Source organism: Metarhizium acridum (genome assembly GCF_019434415.1).
Source record: "Metarhizium acridum strain ARSEF 324 chromosome Unknown scaffold_276, whole genome shotgun sequence".
Classification (NCBI taxonomy): Eukaryota; Fungi; Ascomycota; class Sordariomycetes; order Hypocreales; family Clavicipitaceae; genus Metarhizium; species Metarhizium acridum.
In genome coordinates, this window is record NW_027094025.1 from 673,102 (window position 1) to 692,748 (window position 19,647).

The 19,647-nt window shown below is 47.9% G+C and overlaps 5 protein-coding genes across 5 annotated transcripts; 4 read left to right on the forward strand and 1 right to left on the reverse strand.

The window, feature by feature from the left end:
- Positions 1-3,690: 3,690 nt before the first annotated feature.
- J3458_013250 (uncharacterized protein) lies at positions 3,691-5,212 on the forward strand. Its single transcript, XM_066120330.1, has 3 exons — positions 3,691-4,793; positions 4,857-5,136; positions 5,198-5,212. The coding sequence occupies exon 1, from the start codon at positions 3,779-3,781 to the stop codon at positions 4,367-4,369; it is 591 nt and encodes a 196-aa protein (XP_065974617.1). The 5' UTR covers positions 3,691-3,778; the 3' UTR covers positions 4,370-4,793; positions 4,857-5,136; positions 5,198-5,212.
- Positions 5,213-5,295: 83 nt separating this feature from the next.
- On the forward strand, positions 5,296-5,865 carry J3458_013251 (uncharacterized protein; the record flags this gene model as incomplete). The annotated part of the gene is made up of 2 exons (XM_066120331.1): positions 5,296-5,435; positions 5,493-5,865. The coding sequence occupies 2 exons, from the start codon at positions 5,296-5,298 to the stop codon at positions 5,863-5,865; spliced, it is 513 nt and encodes a 170-aa protein (XP_065974618.1).
- Positions 5,866-10,872: 5,007 nt separating this feature from the next.
- On the forward strand, positions 10,873-13,065 carry RFT1_1 (Oligosaccharide translocation protein rft1). The gene is made up of 2 exons (XM_007817817.2): positions 10,873-12,650; positions 12,712-13,065. Exons 1-2 carry the CDS (start codon positions 10,990-10,992, stop codon positions 12,779-12,781), a joined length of 1,731 nt encoding a protein of 576 aa, XP_007816008.2. The 5' UTR covers positions 10,873-10,989; the 3' UTR covers positions 12,782-13,065.
- Positions 13,066-13,801: 736 nt separating this feature from the next.
- Positions 13,802-14,364, forward strand: J3458_013253 (uncharacterized protein; the record flags this gene model as incomplete). Its single annotated transcript, XM_007817816.2, has 1 exon — positions 13,802-14,364. One exon carries the CDS (start codon positions 13,802-13,804, stop codon positions 14,135-14,137), a length of 336 nt encoding a protein of 111 aa, XP_007816007.1. The 3' UTR covers positions 14,138-14,364.
- A 1,924-nt stretch (positions 14,365-16,288) lies between these two features.
- Positions 16,289-17,858, reverse strand: J3458_013254 (uncharacterized protein). The gene is made up of 4 exons (XM_007817815.2): positions 17,590-17,858; positions 17,200-17,531; positions 16,807-17,138; positions 16,289-16,752 (listed from the first exon to the last, which is right to left on the reverse strand). The coding sequence occupies exons 1-4, from the start codon at positions 17,826-17,828 to the stop codon at positions 16,495-16,497; spliced, it is 1,161 nt and encodes a 386-aa protein (XP_007816006.2). The 5' UTR covers positions 17,829-17,858; the 3' UTR covers positions 16,289-16,494.
- Positions 17,859-19,647: the final 1,789 nt, after the last annotated feature.

Below are 19,647 nucleotides of genomic sequence, written 5' to 3' on the forward strand. Positions count from 1 at the left end.
AAATATCCAGGCGCTTTTTCTGTGGCCAGATGTGAGCAGTGCTTGATGTGTATAATAGTATCAAACTTCTGTTCCATGATACCTCCCGTCACGCGTATTTGCCGGTAAAATAGGCAAACCAGAGCTTGCCACCTGTTTCTCCGATCATTGCAATCTCATATCTGCCGAGGCGAACTCTTCCCGCCTCGTTGGCAAAGTAGAACCACTCGCCATGCGGTCCAGGTCCGGATCGATCAAACTCCGCCGACAATTTATCATCTTGACAGTATGGTGGCAGCCAGGCTGTGGCTAAAGCGTCGTAAACACAGTTTCTTCTCAGCGCTTCCTGAATGGTCTGGCCGCAATCACTAGTATTCTGGCCTGGCTAAAGGGCTTCGGGGTGGTATAGATCAGGGTGCGTTGGACAACCTATGTGAGGCGTCAACGAAGTCTGTGGGGTTTGAAGGACCTTGAGCCATTTGATGACGGCTAAAACTGCAGCGCTCAAGGTGAGGAGCAAGAACAATTGTTGTATTGCAGCGTAAAGATGCCACCGAATCGACACCTTTGCTCGAAATCTTGATTTTGTTTCATCTGATCAATCCATGGTAGATCGTGCCCGGTCTTTATCGACAAGAAGAAAGTTGCTAGGTTGAGCCATTGGGAGAGTTATGGCTGGCAAGTTAAATCCAAATAAGAGAGAATCAAGGATTCTTCTGGACTCACAAGTGTGCTGATGGGTTGATTATCTAATTTCGAAAAAGCTTCGTACGTCTTCTGCGAGGACGCGTAACAAAGTGCGTTGATATCCGGTGATGGACCACATCATTGTTTGTTTACGCTTACCCAAATATCCTTCTGTAGTAATAGTGAATGGCTAGCCTCCTGTTTTAAGGCTTGCACTCCAAGGTCGGCTTCACCATCAGTGCTCTACCAACCCTGGGTCTCTGAGACCTTTGTGCAAAAGGGCAATAATCAGTTCCAATACAAACACTAAATGTGGAAGGTGACACTATTGCCTCAGCAAGTAAAGTAGGGGTATATGTAGCAATGAATGAGCAATTCAAAAAATGCCGACGACTTGCTTTGAAGAAGCTTTGCAGTTAGTTACAAGGCGAAGAAGAGGTCAACCGGATTTCAGGTGGGCAGGGATCCAGACCGGGAATGCAATGCATTCATGTGTGAATATGCATAAAAATTGAAGCAACCATGTGTGCCGGTGTGAAAGGCTCGGCTTTATGAAACTCCTGAAGAGAATTGGTTGAGCTGATTCCACCGTAGCACAAATCCACTCCTGTCAGGTGTAGTTGGGGACAGAGAGAAACACTTGTCATCATGGTCAGCTTCTCCTACCAAGAATCTGCAATCTTTCCAATGTCGACTTACTCAATGGTCGATTCTTCGTCTGAGGCTAACCTCAAGTGACTCGAAGAAGAAGACGGTGTGCTACACCTTGAAGGGATTGATAGACGCCTCGGCAAAATCTCCAGACGCCCTTGGCTGTACCGGGACTGGCGGGCACCCTCACTACATGTGGTGCTCGTAACGGTGAATCTACCTGTCTTGCTTACACTTACATTCGGTTGGCTTAATTTGCGTCATCTACGTGTTCATAATCATAGTAGTGAGCTGTTCAAATAGCTGGGTTACTAGCAGAGTGACTAGGGAGATATAGCAGAGAGTCTCGTTACAACTAAACTATTAAGTAAAGGTATTATTATATTTAAACTAATTTGTTAATTTTTTACATATAATTTTATTAAGCTAACATATAGTGATACTATTTAGTAACTACCCTCTATTTGAGCCGTTTTATTTTTGATTTGTCGTTAATAAAGTTACTATATTTTATTAAGTTTATCTTTTATACGTTATTATATTTTTCTAATTAAAATATAATTAACGTATAAGTTAAATATTATATAATACACTCAATTAATTCTAAATAGCTCGTGCGTTAATTCCCTATTATTAGTCCCTAATATAAGTAATTAGTTCTCTTTGTCTAGTTTAGTACTAATATTAGATTTTATAAGGCCCTCTTTGGGATGCTACGTTCTACGAGAGGAGCCATTCAAACTTCAACCGATACGTCTTTACAGGTATAACTTTGGTGGCCCGAGCGGCCACATCATTTTCTGTATGCAGAGGTCAACTACCCCAACCTCTCGGATACTGACGCATTTACTTTGAAGATTTATACTGGTACTGTTGAAACCGTGTTTTCCTGGACTGATACTGATAACATTGGGTAGAGCACTGCCTCGATTAGCTTCGACACTATATTCAGTGCAACATCGATACTACACTAATACCCATTCAACGGGCAGTGGAGTAGGGACTCGAATCCCACACATCTCGAGTGATGTTGATCTGCAACTAACAAGCATTGGCAGTTCTCCAGTGCCAGTAGCCACAGATGATGGTAAGCACAGGTGTGTGGCTTGGGAACTCATCTTCGAATGGATGGCCCGCCACTCTTTCAACGCTTCTCAGCCTGGCTTGCTTATCCACCCTATTTTTGGTAAGGCTTGACTTATTAGGCGCCAGAATTGGACTTGAAGACCAGTTGCTAAGTTTATCTGTCACTACTAGGTGACTCGTACCACAACAGCTCACAAGGACATAGACATGCCCTGGGGATCACGCCTTTGGGCGAAGGAGGTGTTTTGCTCCATGATTCCGGGGATGAAGGGCATTAGAGATTGCTTATTCCTGGCAAATTATGCAGAAGTTTAAATAATTTAACGAGGTGCTCTTTACTCCGCAAAGCGGCAAGATTTGGTGTGCTTATGCGCGTGACTGTGGGCAGAGCACCATGTTTTCTGCCAACATTGAAGCCCTAAATACATCGCTGTAGCAGAGACGTGCGTGTTAGTAACCGAGGGCCTCCATGTCGGCTTGAGTTGCATTGACTTGATTGTTTGGCAAATGTCAAATTTAGCCAGCATGGCGCTGCAGAGGCGGCTGGAACGCCAAACCCCCTGCTCTTCAATATGCAATAAATAATACTGTCTAAATCTCTTTTGAGTCCTGAGACTCATTGCTGACCAACTGCAGATCAAAAGTACCTCACTCCAAACCAATGGCATCAACGGGCGCGCTGGCACGCCAAGACAACAGGAGTGCCATATATCACTTTTTCGACAACGGTAACGACCACTTGAATACTTTTTTTTAGAGCGGTCGAGAACTTATACGGATTTCACGAAACACCCACCTACCTCCTTGCTCCTCGATAATTCCTTCATCAAACTCTAGAGGCTGAGGAGTCTGGGCCATAAAGATGCCGCCTGGGCTATGCGATCAGACCCCGATCTCCGTACGGAGCACTCCCCCCCATTTGTTACGCGAGTGCGGCTGGCTCAAGGCTGGATAACGGCTGTGTGAGTGGCAGTGCGTGAGCTCACAACGTATGCAATCCAACTGCTCAAAGACTTGACATCCGGATACATGGGTCTCGATGTCGGTTCAATATTTGACGGGGCGAAAAGACGCGTGAGCAGTCCATTTTCGGCAAAGCCGCAAAAACATCTGAAATAGGCAGGCGCCATCATCCTCCTTGCTAAGCAGGCAGGTACCTACCAACTTACCAAGGTAGATTACTTCGATCAGCCTCAAGTCTCCAGAGTCGCTGGGACTCAGTCACGCCACTTCCCACTCACGGGCAGACAAGCGTTTCTTGATTTTCATCCAAGGTTGGCTCTGAACATTCATACTGCTACTTTGCCCGTTATTCTCGTCAACATACCCAGCTGCACTTCATATGATGTCTCAGTCACCGTAAGAAGGCGATAAAATGGACGACACAGCTGGCTGTTCAGTGGGCGCCGACAATGTCCTTGGCCCTCGCATCCACGAATCGTGCCGGGCATTTGACTTTACCTTGCTCTTCGAAGATGGCATCTTCATCACTCTTCCCGCCATCGCTTTTCCTCCTGCTCCTACCTGGACGGCTTTATTTACCGATTCGCAAGTCCAGGAAGTTAACATCATTGAAGCTGGCATCTTGCAAGCCGGTATACCTCAAGCCCTCGTCAGATTTATTCCATGCATCACTAATCAGTTGGAATTAGGCTCTCCTCTCACTGCTATTCTTGCTTCATCTCGCTTACCTCGTATTTCTTGCGCAAAGTTCTGTTTTGCAAACGAGTTTGAGTCTCACCTCAGGTTTGCTCGCTGTGATAGCAGCATTGAGTGCTGGTCTTTTATCTATTCTCGAAGACCAGCGGTCCATTTGCCCTTCAAGTCTACTTGTCGTTTATCTCTCTGGTTCGGCGCTGTTGGCATTGCCACGACTACGAACTTTGTGGCCCATTTCCTCGGTAACGGCACCACGGGCACTGTGGACGGCAGTCTTTATTTCGACCGTTGTGTGTGCTATTATTGAGTCAACTCACAAGACGAGACTTCTGCGCTTACCTTTCAAGCAGGCGACAAGGGAGCAGAAGTCGGGCTTCTGGGGCCGGGGCCTCTTCATTTGGGTCCTTCCATTCTTTTCTGCGGGCTACAAAAGCACGCTCTAGCTCGGCGATATACTGAAACCAGATGTTGCACTGGAAGCAAGAGAAACGTTTGATAGGATTGAAAATTGTTGGAGCGGGACTTCCGGCCGCCACAGACTTCTTCGAGCAACAATTTCCGCATACCTTTGGCCCTTCCTCTCCGCCATTCCCCCGCGACTCGCGCTTGCATGTTTTTCCTTTTGCCAGCCATTCCTCATAGAAGCCTCCTTGTCAAATCTCCAGCATGGGGCGGAGAGAGACCGCTCCCGTTATGGTCAAGCCCTCATACTTGTCTATACTGGTATTGGGGTGAGCGACTCATACTTGTCCAAAGGGATGCCAATTTTGTTTTTTTCCTAACAACTTTGACAGGTTTCCCGAGCGTGGTACCAGCGAAAAACATACCGAATGCTAGCTAGAATTCGGTCTGGTCTTATAGTCAAGATCTATCGAGTTACCACTGTTCTTCGACAGGCGGAAGTCAAAGATTCGGCCGCGATTACTCTCATGGGCACCAACGCGGAGAGGATCATATCTTCTTTCGGACAGATTCACGAAGTCTGGGCATCTGTTCCAGAGATTGGCGTCGCAATTTTGCTCTTGGCTCGACAAATGTCTTTTGCATCCGTCCTTCCCTTGATCATATGCCTTGGTGAGCCTCGCACGGCCTTATTCTGTAAAAAAACTAAACAGTTATTAACAACTTCGGCTAGCTTCTGTTGTGGGCGCTTGTCGCATTGCTCGCCATTTTAGGCCTGCTCAATTGGCATGGGTCCGGCAGGTCCAGGCTCGGGTCGCCGTAACCGCCAAGATGATCGGCGACATGAAAGCTGTCAAGATGCTCGGCTTAACCGATACCTTGTGTAAACTTGTTGGGAAGCTCCGTAAGGCTGAGCTTGAGGCATCTGAAAGATTTCGCAAACTGCTCATCTGGCAGATTCTCATTGGTACGTAAGTCCCTTTGAAAGACTATGAAAAACCTTACTCCTTACTCAATGCTGATACCAGGAACGCCCCGGTGGTCCTGGGACCTTTTGCTACATTTGTAACATACGCCGTCATTGCCAAAGCCAGGGGTGATGAGACGCTATTGACTGCCCAGGCATTTTCGTCTCTCTCTCTAATCTCGCTGACAACAACTCCTTTGATCCGCTTTTGCGAAGCCCTGCCGACTTGCATGCAAGCTCTTTATTGCTTGAAGAAGCAGGAAGAATCCAGCGACACTAGTGGTGCGTCCTCTATCGGAATGTTGGTCCGAGACGAACAGGAAATGAGCTATTTTCTATCTATAACAAGTCCTACTGAGGCGGTGTTTTTTCTTTCAGAAATACTGACATTGCCTGGTCCCTTGATGGTTCCAAAGCCGTGCTACACGACCTAAGTCTCGATATCGCTGTTGGTTTCACGGCAATTATTGGACCTGTAGCCTCAGGCAAGTCGACCGTACTGGCATCGTTAATTGGAGAAACAGTCACTAGAAATGGTTGGTCCACTTCCAGTCTATCAGGGGTCGCGTTTTGCTCCCAAGTTCCTTGGATTTTTGACGACACAATTGGGCAAAACATAACCGGGGACCTAGATTTTGACCAGGAGTGGTACGACTTCACGATCAACTCCTGCTGCCTTCAGCAAGACCTCAAGAGCCTGCCTAGCGGGGATTAGAGTCTCTGTGGTAGCGGCGGAGTTTTATTGAGTGGTGGGTAACGGCAACGAACGGTTTGTATTTATCTAGTCTTTTTATTATTCTTCTGATATTGCAAAAACTGACGTCCAATTTGCGCCAACTTGAAGGCTCTGGCGCGAGCTATGTATTCTAGGCATTCGATCCTGATTTAGATGATATTTTTAGCGGATTAGATTCCAGGACAACAACAACTCTGCTAGATTGTTTGTTTGGAGAGAATGGCCATTTCCGACGAGCTGGCATCTCGGTAATTATTGCCACTCATAATCGTACGAAGCTTCTGGCCACGAGGGCAACCGCGCGCAGCGACCCAAAGTTGACCCTGCGGCTACTGTACTTTGGCGTGTCCGTTCTACCCGCCGGGCTTTATGTGGACTCACCGATGGCCTCGCCAATAACCTTGGCCACCTGGGTAGACGTCGCGATACCGTGGAGGCGGACGGCCTCCGCGTACTCGGCACACTGGTCAAGCTCCACGCTATATATGGTCATAGGCGGCAGGTCAACGGCCGGGAACGATTTAGACCCGTCAGGCAGCACGAGCATACTTCGGGAATCCCTGGTTATGCAAAAGTACCGGTAGAGGGACCTCATATAATTTATAGTATTATAGGGTAATAATAATTCTTACTATTCACTGTAATAGTAAGGTTAATACTCCCATATAATGTTTAAACCTAGCCCGTTTTATTAGGTTTCGTTTCCTAGGAATTATCTTCATGTTAACCATTAATACACGTGATCTTACACTAATAGTTATCACGTGAGTGATATAGGGCTATCTCTTTCTTTTATGCCTAAGGTTACACGACTATTACTTAACATCTCTCTCTTTTAACTCTCCTCTCTCTTAACTCTCTCTTTTATAAACTTTTTTCTACTCCTTAACTTATCCCCTTTCTCACTATTATAACCTTCCCTATTCTTGTTACCCTTTTCACTTTAACGCTTAATCTATCACGCGTGCTTCTTAGTGAGCCTAGTATCCCTCTTTAAGGTCTTCTCCTACTTCTATAACTCTTTATTCTTCTCCTTTTACTTGGTAGTAATCTATTTATTAATGAAAGCCTTACGCTCTTAGTTACTCTTATAAAGGATCTTTATTATCTCCTTTAAGGCTAGGTTATTATTAATATAACCAGTTAATTTCTTAATTGCCTCCTATAGTTCTAAGGTAAAGTCTACGTATACCTCTAGGGGGTCTATAAGGACTAGGTTAACCATTTTTTACCTGCTTCTCGTCTTAGCTATTCTTAATAGGGCAATAGAGACTTTAATAACGTGTGTATTTTAAAAGTTTTAAGAGTTAACGTCTTTCTTATTAATCTTCTTAATAACTTTAATAAACACGCCTAGCCTTAAAGTAAGCTTAATAGTAGTATTAATATATAAACTAAACTCCTTTAATTCATGTCCCTAAGAATAGACTACGCTAGACGGTTAAAAGATAACCTGAGATACATGCGCTAGAGCTCACAGATAACCACCTCTCTTATAGCATATTATTTATTTAGCGGCTTAGGTTTACCTCAGCTGAGAGCTGGATGGCATGTTTTTCTAGCATGACACGCTCTTGGTAATCGTGGAACGAGTTCCTAACCTTGATGAAGTGCCATGTAACGGCCTTGCTCATTGCAGTTGAACCTCTCCAGCGCTAACTCGGAAAATGCAGAACATGTTCTTCCATTCATGGATAGCATCGTCGCGCTCTATTAAGGCCGTATCATACACTACGGTTCGTATGAAAAACTCCAGCTTTATTCATCTGACATCTCGGGAAAGGCCGCGGAAAGCGGAGAAAAGGATTGTGGGCCTGGCAGTAAAGAGGTACTCTGTGAGACGTCGTTGAAGCCCGAATTGTCCGAACACATAGAGGAAAGGCCTATCTCCATCTCTGAGCAGGGCAATAAGACCAGGCAAGACGGCAGCTGGTCCGTGTATGCGTTTTACGCCCGGAGCGCTGGAGTATTATCCTTGTTATCATGGAGCGTTTGTACCCTTCTAGGTGCAGTCAGTGCCAGATATACAAGTGAGCATTTTCCTGAAATTACCATTGGCTTCGCCACCGACAGGAAGATCCCTTGATGCTAACTTTACTTAATAGCAATATGGATTCAGAAGTGGACAGGGGCCAACGAGACAAGTACAAACCAGCAGACGGGCCTTTACTTGGGCGTCTATTCCATTCTTGTTTTCATATCGATAGTCGGAACTACAGGAGAGTGCTGGTGAGTAGCTCGTCTTAGTTGAAAGAGACATGGAATTTTTTGCAACTAAGTTAAAATGCAAAAATTCAGGGCGTTCTTTGTCAGCATCATCAACGATACCGCAATGAAGCTACATGAACACCTTCTAAAGTCAACTTTAAGGCATGTAGTAAGCCCGGGAGCTGTCTAACTTGTGGATGCTGATTCCGGACGTGCAGAGCTCCTTTTGAGTTCTTTCAAAAGACCGATGTTGGTTCGATTACAAATAGGTATAAATATTCACCCCTGATTCGACAACATGAGAACTGACATTCAACGCTAGATTCAGCCAAGACATGGACCTAATAGACATGTCACTTCCAACACATGCCATCCAATTTACCACTGGTAGGTAGGCGCTCTGGAATCTGGCTCGTGACTTCACAGCGCAGCCCAGAACAAGTATTTTGCCTAATAACACTATCTGCCAGGGACGGCTTCATGCATTGTGCAACTCGTCGTCATTTGCATCGTTGGCAAATACTTCGCTGCTGCTCTGCTACTTTTAGCAGGTAGCCTTTTTATTGTGCCAAAGTTTTATCTGCGTACCTCCCGGCAAGTCCGCCTGATCGATATTGAGGCAAAAGCCCCCATTTACAAGCTCTTCATTGAAACCAAACAAGGAGTCTCGACGATTCGTGCTTTCGGTTGCACTTCTGCCTTTCACCGCAAACTCTCAGATGCATTGAACCAATCACAAAGACCGTTCTATATGCTGTTCTGTATTCAACAATGGCTCGCGTTCAACAATACGTGATAGATGTGCCTTCGGAACTTAACGGCACTGAACCATTAAAACCCAGTTGGCCATCTTCCGGGGCGGTTATCTTCCAGAGCGTGAAAGCCAGTTATGGGTAAGAACGCACTTTCACGTAAAGGGGAAAACATTGACTAATTCAAGCATAGGTGTCAGTCCCGGCCCACAATTCGCAACATCAAATTTGACCATTGCTCCTGGTGAAAAAGCTATAATTTGTGGGCAATCAGGCAGCGGCAAGTCATCGCTCATCATTACAACCCTCCTCTTGATGGAGATTCAGGGGGGCAGATCAAAATTGTTGATGTAGACATTACTTCCATCGGAGGATTGGCGCTTCGCCCTCTTCTCAATGTTGTTCCCCAAGAGCCTTTCTTCATTCCAGGTTCCTTGAGGCTCAATATCGATCCGAGGAACTTGTGTTCAGACGACGACATTATAAGTGTACTTGATAGAGTTGGCTTGTGGAGCAGGATTGAATCTGGTATAGGGCTATTACGGCGACCTGGACGAGTCAGAGTTTCCCCACGGGGAGAAACAGCTATTATGTCTTGCCAGGGCAATGTTGGTCTCAAGTCCGGTTCTGATATTAGACGAGGCAATGAGCAGGTAAGTTCCCAGTGCTTCTTCTCAGGCACCTGGGATATGTACACTGTGCCTCTAACATTGTCAATAATGTTGATGAGAAGACGGAAGCCATCATGCGAGGAATAATTGATTCCCATTTCAAATGCCGGACAGTCATTTCCATATTGCACCGTTTCAATCATGTTGACTGCTATGATCGCGTAGTAGTCATGCATAACGGAGAGGTTGTTGAGGTTGGAGCACCAAGGAAATTGCTAGCATTAAATACTGCTTTTTCGAAGCTGTATCGAACGCAACGTTATAGATAGTCACTTGGCTTTCATGGTGAAGTTGAGTTCCAACAAGTGAGCAAGGGCATTACTTCAGTTGAGCTGTTCATGGCTGCACGGAAACATACACCTTGATAAATAACCGTCTACTTGTTGATATTCACGGAAAACAAGGCTCAAATCGAACCAACTTCCCCTGAGCTAAGTTTCTTCCGCCCTGCATTTACGTGAATCGAACGCTCTCCGTCCCGTAATCGACTCGGTATACAGCAACGAGCTCCTCCCGTCTCGTCGTAAGTTCTGAGACCTCGCGTTAGGAAAATTCCTAGTCGGCGCTGTACTTTAGCACGAGGCCCAACGCTGTGGGATCGGTTAGTCACAATGTGAAGTATATTGGTATTAAACTGACAATGGGGAAATAAATACATCACACAAAATTTACACCACTAGGCCAAAAGTGAAGCTCCACTAATGAGGGTGGATTATCTTGGATATAGTACGTGCGACAAAATATAAGGGGTGGACGTGGAGAAGAATCTGATCTATGAGTCCAGGACGGTACATGCAAGGCTGGCAAGCGCAAGGGTGAGTCTGTGGACTAAAGTTCTTCCGAGACGCCGGCTCACAAACAGCCGCATCTGTGGTAGACGGCTGACACCAACAGCAATGCATCTTTAACCACATGTGCCTATTAGGGTTAAATGCTCTTTTTCCCTCCTGCTTGAAGCATGCACCGCTGCAATATCCTAGCATTTGAGTCTGGTGGTATCCTGAATGTGGGTCGCAGACTAAATTCAGGGACTTGGCCTTGACGACAGGGGTCAACTCCCTGGACATGCTGGACCAAAACCTTGGCCCCTCGCGACTTCACAGCAAAATTATCCACCGTGTCTTCGACATCACGCAAAATCGTCACTCATTCACGATTGGCAACCTGGCATTGGCGCCCGTCTCCGCCAACATGGCTTCGTCGCTCAAGCACAAATCCAGCCATAATGCCAACGATGCCCCCTCGCCTTCCTCGTCTCAACCGACCAAACCATCCATGGTCCAAGGTGCATCCCTCCTCATCCTTTTGCAGCTGATATCCCGCCTCATCACGTTTGTCGCCAACCAGCTCCTGCTGCGCTTCCTGACGCCGCGGCTCGTGGGCCTGTCTAGCCAACTTGAGGTGTATTACTTGTCGGTTTTATTTTTTGCGCGAGAGAGCCTGCGCGTCGCAATCCAACGCCAGGGTAGCAGCACCGCGCAATCAGCTGAAAGCGAGAAGGGAGATGAGCAGCTGCTAGTAACACGTCGCGACAGTCAGGCGGTTGTCAATCTGGGCTATTTAGCCATTGTACTCGGACTCTTCGTCAGCACCGGTCTCGGATGGATTTACCTCGCCTGCGCCAACGAATCAATCCTACAAACGCCATACCTCGTCCACTCACTTTATCTGTATGGTTTGGCCGCCATGGTCGAGCTGCTCTCCGAGCCATGCTTCGTCCTCATGCAGAGGCGCTTGCAGTTTGGCACGCGCGCCACGGCCGAGTCAGCTGCTACTTTCCTGCGATGTCTGGCTGTGTTTGCATCTACCGTGTTGGCGTCACGGAAGCGGTTGGATATTGGGGTCCTTCCCTTTGCCCTTGGTCAACTCACATACGGTGTGTCATTATTGCTGGTCTACTTTGCCTCCGGCTACGGCCTCGCAACCTCCATTGGCTTTTCGCTGCTGCCGAAAGCTATTGCAGCCGACAGCAGGGCCAGCGCAAAATACGTATGGTCCTATTTTTACCAACCAACCGTCACCCTTGCTAGCAGGATGATGATCCAAAGCCTCGTCAAGCACCTCCTCACACAGGGCGATACCTTCCTCATATCTATACTCTCCACGCCAGAAATGCAGGGTGTGTATGCCATGGCCAACAACTACGGCGGATTATTGGCCCGAATGCTCTTTCAGCCTTTAGAGGAAAGTAGTCGAAGCTACTTCTCGCGACTGCTGGCCGCCACATCTACAACCGAGAAGGACGCAAAGGATGCTGAACCATCGGCAGCGGTTCAAGAAGCCAAGAAGAACCTGCAGACTCTTCTTAGGCTGTACACAATTTTATCGGCAATAGCGGTAGGTCTTGGTCCTTTTGCTGCCCCGCCACTGCTGTCCATTGTTGCAGGGGAACGATGGACAGACGATGGCGCTGGGGATGTCTTGGGTGTCTACTGCTTCTACATTCCCTTTTTGGCTCTCAATGGCATCACCGAATCTTTCATTGCATCTGTTGCGTCCGAAAAAGAGGTTCAGCGGCAATCGATGTGGATGGGAGTATTTTCCGTGGCCTTTGCCGCCGCCGCCTTCGTCTTCATGCGTGTTTTCCCACTGGGTGCGCAGGGCCTTGTACTCGCCAATATTGTCAACATGTTGTGTCGCGTCATTTGGAGCTGTGCCTTCATTAAGGCCTATTTTCGCCGCAACGGGTCAGACATGTCTATTAGGAGCATAGTACCAGGCAGTATAGTTGCAGTGTCACTGTCAACGCTGGTTTTCATGCAGTGGCTCCATTCGCCAGATGAGCCGAAAACTAATCCAGCCAAAATACTTGCAAAAGTGGCGGGTTCAGCCGTGCCATTTCTCCTTACAATGTGTGTACACCCGCAATCACTCCCATTGTTTTGGGTTACCCAGATCTGACCAGATATACAGAATACTCCTCGAAAGACGTTTTCTGTTGGAATGCTTTCACTCTATACGGGATCGGAAATCCGCTAAATAGCAATAATGCCATAGCAAGATACCTCACTGAGTTCATGAGCCATACATAGAATTCTCCATGGTCTTAAATCAGCAACGCCGGAAGTGACCTACGTGACATGGCGGACGCACACCCAGCCCAACCACCCACGAATACGAATTTGTCCGAAATAGCCTCAGCACAGTCAATCACTGGATATCAACTACCGTTGGACGGCCTTCTAGTTCTTCTACCTCAGAAATTCCATGCTATGTATCGTAAGGCTTGCCAGCTGGACTACAATCATGGAAGAACCTCAGTTAGTACAGGTTGTTATTTCTCTTTATTACACCGTGAATGCGCTCTCTGTATTGGCCATCTTTCCTTCAATGCTGTTATCTGAATGCTCCCGGCGCGACTTTCCTGAACTTCTTGCTGTCTCCGACGCCAAGCTGCCTCCGAGTTGACATACTTGTCCCTTTGCCAAGGCCACCTTTTCTCCTCAACTTATACATCAACTGAGCTCTTCATCAATAACTAGCAGGTATCTGGAACGTCGTAGTTCCATATCTCCAGTTTGCAATGAAGTCCTTTGATCCCAACGCTTGCACAGCTCTCTTGAAAAAGCGGTCAACGGCATATATAGCGGCGTCGGCGAGCTTCAAGGCTTAATTATGCTTTCAGATCACAAGTCCATAAGGTCTCCTTGAACTAGTTGGAGTCCTTGGGAAGGGCCAGGGCACTTTGTTTTTCAAGCCAAAGATAGTCATCCGCACATTCTCTATTCATCGACTCGCACGTTACACCGACATCTGAGGTGACAGAAAGATGAGTCACCGGCTAACTGTAACATTCGGTTGCGGGCTATGCTCATCATCCCAACAGCAATTATAGTTGGCTGTTAAGGATCCGCCCCAATGGTCCGACTACGGTGGACCCATGAGTTTATCGGCCTTGAGCCGTGTACATAAAAGGCCGTGGTTGAGCCACCAAGTGCTTGAACCTGTATGATGATTTCCATCATTGTATCGGGAGATCTCCCATTCAGTCACTCAATCAGTCATGCCGACCTCAGCTGCCTCAACCGAAATCCTATCCATCCTGAGGCATGTTACGGCCAACAAACAGAACAAGGCTGCCGCACGACTGGCCACGATTGACAGTCATGTGCGCGATGCAGAATCTGCTATTTCGTCCCAGTCTGGCGTAACCGACGGCAGGAGCCTTGAGTTTGATGTGCTCATGCTACTGACTACGCTACGCAAGGCATGGCATTTGCCGGATCTCTCCATGTACAAGTTAACGGTCGGGGAGCAGTTGGCGGCACAAGTACTACGGCAGACCGCGGAACAAGAAGCGGTGGAGAGGACGGAACAACGAGGTGGGAAGATCGATTGAATGCCTTTGAGCGCATGTTATGGGAAGCCAAGTATTCCTCAGGATTCTCCAACTCGGCGGTGCTGGCGTGGCGCAACGAGCTGCGGAGCTATCTTTACCAAGGCCATGGAATATACAACGCTCTTCGGCCACTTAACCGACGAATGGACCGAATTTCGGTTCGGTGATTTGTCCAAGGCAAAGATGAGTTACTGTCACAACGTACCCAAGTCGCCCACTGTCTCAGACACGTTTCACAAAACAGGGAATTTCTTAGAATATGTTGTAAACATGTGCTCGTATTGTAATTCCCTATCTATCCTGTTATTTCTTCTTGCTACTTACCTTTGGCATAACTGGGTATGACGGGTTCCCGCAACCAGTCGCCCAAACTAGCAAGTATGATATCCACCCGACGGTGGGTGGTCCGGAAGCCGTCGACCCGATCCAGAGAGTAGCAGCCGGCCCACAACGGCCCGCGCAGCCGCAGGATGATGGCCGCGGTACGTTGGCACGGGTGTGGCCGCCGAGGAAGTCTCCATCGGGCCTGTTGAAGGTAGTGGAGCGGAGTGCACAGTAGCGGCCTATACGAAGTACTCGAATAAAGAATCCAGCCGTATGAAAATGCGACACGGGGACTAGCGGGCTTGTCTTGTACTTGCTATATGTGGTAGATGATGCCTAGGCCGGCGCAAAGATCAATGAAACATACGTTGAGTTCTCTGCCCTTGTTCAGGTTCTAACACTCAATGTTCCTTGGCAGCGTGTGGGGTGAGTGGTGACCTAAGAGCGATGCGCAACGTCCTCTTACTCCGCATTCCGTTCTGGCGTGGTATTAGCTTATGGGGTACCATGGCAGTAAAAACAAGTGATACATATGAGTCTTCACCTCGATTCTTGTACACTGATCATTGTGGAGGAGAACTACCGCTTGTTGAGGACTGGTAGTGTGCTTGGGAGAAATGAACTAGTTTAAAAAGAGAGGGAGGAAACGAGGAACTTTAGAAAATTTATCAGCGATTCTACCAACAATACTCCTTAGCGTAAAATCCAATACCGCTTGAGTTGCATGCCACGGGGACTCGCATCTAAGCCTTGAATTACTAAGGAGCTGCGAAGGGTAGGATAATGCGTGGGAAATCAACCATGTCCTAACTTGAAGCATTGTATCCAAATGCCCCGTTGGAGTATAATAGAAGTAAGTTGACGCTAGGAAATACTCTGCTTAGCTCATTATTGTAACGTCTTTGCAATCGCGAGAGATTCGGTCCCAACATAAAAGAAAGAACCGAAGTCGGAGGAAGCGTGGTCAACTGGTATGAACAGAGCTCTCTGGGTCATCTAGGCCTTGAGAAAACAAGCCTTTTGATACCAAAGGCTGTTATCATCGACGAGTTGAGTTATTGCTCCAAGCCCTCACTCAGCCCTCCTCACACACTCGGCCGATAAAATATGATGAAAGAAAAAATAAACTACTTTGCAGTCTAGGCTTGATTAGCCTCGTGTTTTCATGGCAGGAAAACCCCAGTTTGTGTAGAAAAAGGCTGATTATAGGTCCAAGTGGCACTTTGCGCGCACGCAGCCATCAACACACCTTTACGGCCCAAATCTTAGCTCATAACAGCAATGGTCACCTAGCAAGCTCTCATCTCCCACGCAAATTGAACGGCTAGCTTGAGAGTATGTACATAGATCCAGTGGCAACTCCATGTAAGCCAACGTGAGTATGGTTGACCCTGTGAAGTGCAACAAAACGTACAAATGTGACGGGTGGTATGAAATGGGGACATTCTACAGAGTTGGCGAGGGTGTCGGAGAACATCTGGCATTTTGGAACCCAGTGTTGGGCAAACCGTGTCGCGCCATTTTCCTGGGAAATGAGCGCCCGCAACCGCATTCCCCAGATCCGCAGCCAACAAATCTAGAGTCAGGTATGGAACAGTTGTCTCTTGCGTCACAGGACTCTGCGCATGATGAGTTAGTTCAATTAGTCATCAAGCTAGGTAAAGAGGTGTGTTTCACGGCGAGCGATGATCGTGAAATGCGTACCGGCTGGGACAGCTGGGAACGTATCGTCAAGGGTGAAGTGACAACGTTCTGCTACCATTCTAGAAGGAAATCCAAGACTTATTGGGCGGATTATTTACCTGGTGAGCTGGTGGCACCCTTGTGGGGTGACTCAAGTGATTGGCCAATCTATTTCTTTACCAGTACTAATACCCGGATCGAAACCAAGAACAAGAAGTGGTTTGCGGGAAAGAATGACAGTTTTTATGTATATTTAAAGAAGCGGGTTTACTATGTCGCATTTAGCTTGCCATCGGCATAATATGCCTAGGAAAATTTAGTTGGCCGCATGGCCCCAAGTCCAATCAACCTTAGGCCCTTATGCGTAAGAAATTTTCGTCTTTGCTAAGATACTCGACCGAAGGCCTCTTATGAGGGTCGCTGTCTAGGAGCGCCAATATCAACGGTAAGAAATAAAGCCTAAGGTTGTCCGGCAGCTCATTCAATGACAGATTTTGCCCGCTTTTTAGGTGAGCCATGCAAATATTGTACTCCCTTTGGATCCCCTTGTCACTAAACGTTCCATCTGCATGGAGGAGACGAAAGCCGTCCGCTAGGATAAAGTAGATCTAGGTATTAATAGCATTAGCAGCATGGATCCAAGGTCACGAAGAGTGACATACCATTTGGCCAAGGTACCAGCTCTCGGCCTTGAATGGGTCCGTCGTTGTACGCCCCCCAAGAAGTTCTGGCGCGGGGGTTGTGCCGCGAGCAAAGACATGTTTGCTGTATGCAGCGCCGTCCATATGTCGAAATGCGTATCCAAAATCGAACAACTTGATGTCACCATGGCCATGACCGATGTTTTCGGGCTCAGTAACGCGCTGCGGAAGATGAGCTGGTGTTGGGGCTCCGTCCTTTCGAATAATGTCGTGTTCAAGGGGCGGTTCAGCCAGGAACTGATCGATTTGTTCATTAGCGGGTGGTGGAAGTGCAAGATTCCCGGCATGAAGGTCTAGAGGAACACAAGTTACATGATCAGTTTATAGTCAGTAAGAAACATGCAGAGTACTTACCTCCATGCACAACACCCATCCGGTGGAGTTCGGCGACGGCCTGAACGGCTTGCTGAATGCAACGCACCCGCAATTCTAGGCTCGGGGACTTGCATCTAGATACCTCTCCTCCGGAAGATTCACGGCGTAGATCCGCTCCCAGGGTTTCGTAGACAATTGCATCGAATTTCACATCTCGGTATTTAGGATGTGTTTCCGCCAGATGATGGGGGATCGTGAAGTGGTCCTCAATAATGGAGATGAATGGGCTACTACAACGTTGCTTTAAAAAGATGCCAATGTTCAGATCGTTGACCTGTCCCTGAGAAAGGAACTTGACGGTCAAGTACTTCCTAGTGACAGTATTAGGTAAGGGGAGGGTTTAGCAACAATGCTGATGCATCTCCATACTGCGTCTTGGGATCCTTTGTCAGCCAGCACCAGTCGCCCAGCCTGCGCAGCAGTTTGTACCCATTGTAGACATGGTTGCGATAGACAACCGGTTGGATGCACTCGTCCCAGTAGTGAAGATGGTAGTTGTCTCGCCACCAATTGCCACCGTGGGTGAATAATTTGTACTCCCTGTCATCCATATGGAGGGTTTTACGTATGGCGGAAGCGGCCCGCTTCATGGTCATGGTGAGTTTCATAGGAGACGTTGACGAAAATGTCGTACCGCAGAACAAGTGATAGAGGTGAGGAAGATGAGATGAATACGAGACATGGGGGGACAGGAGACTGGACCAGACCTGGCGACTGATACATGGGCACCCGGGTGCCCAAATAGACTAGCGCACCCAGGTGCCCAAATTATGTCAGCACTCCTCTAGCGCTGGGACAGACCCGCAAGACCCGGCTGGAAGATCATTTCAACTAGGGCGACTGATACATGGGCACCCGGGTGCCCAAATAGACTAGCGCACCCAGGTGCCCAAATTATGTCAGCACTCCTCTAGCGCTGGGACAGACCCGCAAGACCCGGCTGGAAGATCATTTCAACTAGTTACTCTCTCCAGTTTAATCTACAACTTGACAACAATGCAATCCTCCGTCGCGCTATTCGCTGAGTGCAAAGCTTGTTGCTCATTACTGTCTACCTCTATTCTCTTCCATATTTCTTTCATTCCTCTTCTCTTGTTAGCCAAAGGATGATCACCCATCTCCCGAGCGACCTGGGCTTCAATCCGCTCATCTTCCTGGTTGCTCCAGTCTAGATACGCCATCATTTCCTCTTTCGTCCATTCTCTGGACCCTGTCGCAGTGACGCGATGCTTCGACATTTGTTTGTAGTCCAAGCACCACTCGTAACTCCGCTTGTCGTATCTTTGTGGGAGCCCCATCGCTTTGCGATATTGCTGGTTGGTCTTGATGCTGCCAGCAGGTTGCGCAGCGTACCACGCATTTCTAGCAGCTACATATCTCTCATAAATGGCACCCGGGGAATCGTACCGCGGCTCTTCCAAGGTGACACCAGACAAAGACTGGACTTGCTCAATTTTTGGCCCTTCAACGGTCAACATTGGCGGACTGCCGGGCGCGTTGTTTGATGTGGCAAGCGACCCCAAGTCAGTCGACGTATTAAATCTCATGAGAGGAGATGAACGGATGGGTGGCATGCGTGCTGCAAAGGAAGAGGGTTGATCAATCTCTGCCAAGGCATCCGCCACTGCATTTGAACATTGCGACTGCTGGGTCGTTGGCACGATTTCCGGGGGGGCCTTAGAGACACCCGCAGGAGCCATTTCCGCCGTGGCACCTGAAAATGTGACTGAACTTCGAGCTTCCGGCAGAGGTACTACCGGCGACCCCTTGAACTTCAGCGGACAGGACCTCGAGGTCATAATGTGGCCTACCACGTGGCATGCGCTGCAAGTGGGAGCCTTTCTGTTACCCTGGATTCTCTCGAAACCGGATGGTTCGCGTCTTGTGCTCGTTAAGGGTTGAGTCCTATTTAGTTGGTTTGCAGCCCGGCGAGGTTCCAGAACAGGTTTTGGCAGTGCCACCCCTCGCTTTAAGTGCCAATGTGGGTGAAAATGCTCTAACAGAAGACCCTGAGCTTCTTCTTCCAGCTTCTCGAGGGTGTGGGAGCACGGCAACCCATGTGACGAAGTGAAAGTCTGACTACATAGAATCTGACGTGGCTCTTGTAGACATAACTGCCGTTGCCCCTGGACTTTGCGCAAAGCATCATGCGAAACCCTACCTCGTACTGCTTCGAACATGAGCCCGGATACATCTAGAGGTGTGCGTAACTGTTGCGAAGCTCGAATATGTTTAAGTTCCTTGAGTTGGTTTGCGATGGCATGCTTCATGGCTTGCCAAACGTCGAAAAGGTCCAAATTCGATTTCTTAATGTGTGCTTTCATCAGTGAATGGATACCCTCGGCCCTGGGAACGTTCCATTAGCGTCTTGTCAATTGCATATAGTATAAGCCACCTGCCTCGAGGTGGCCACATTGCCGAAATGCA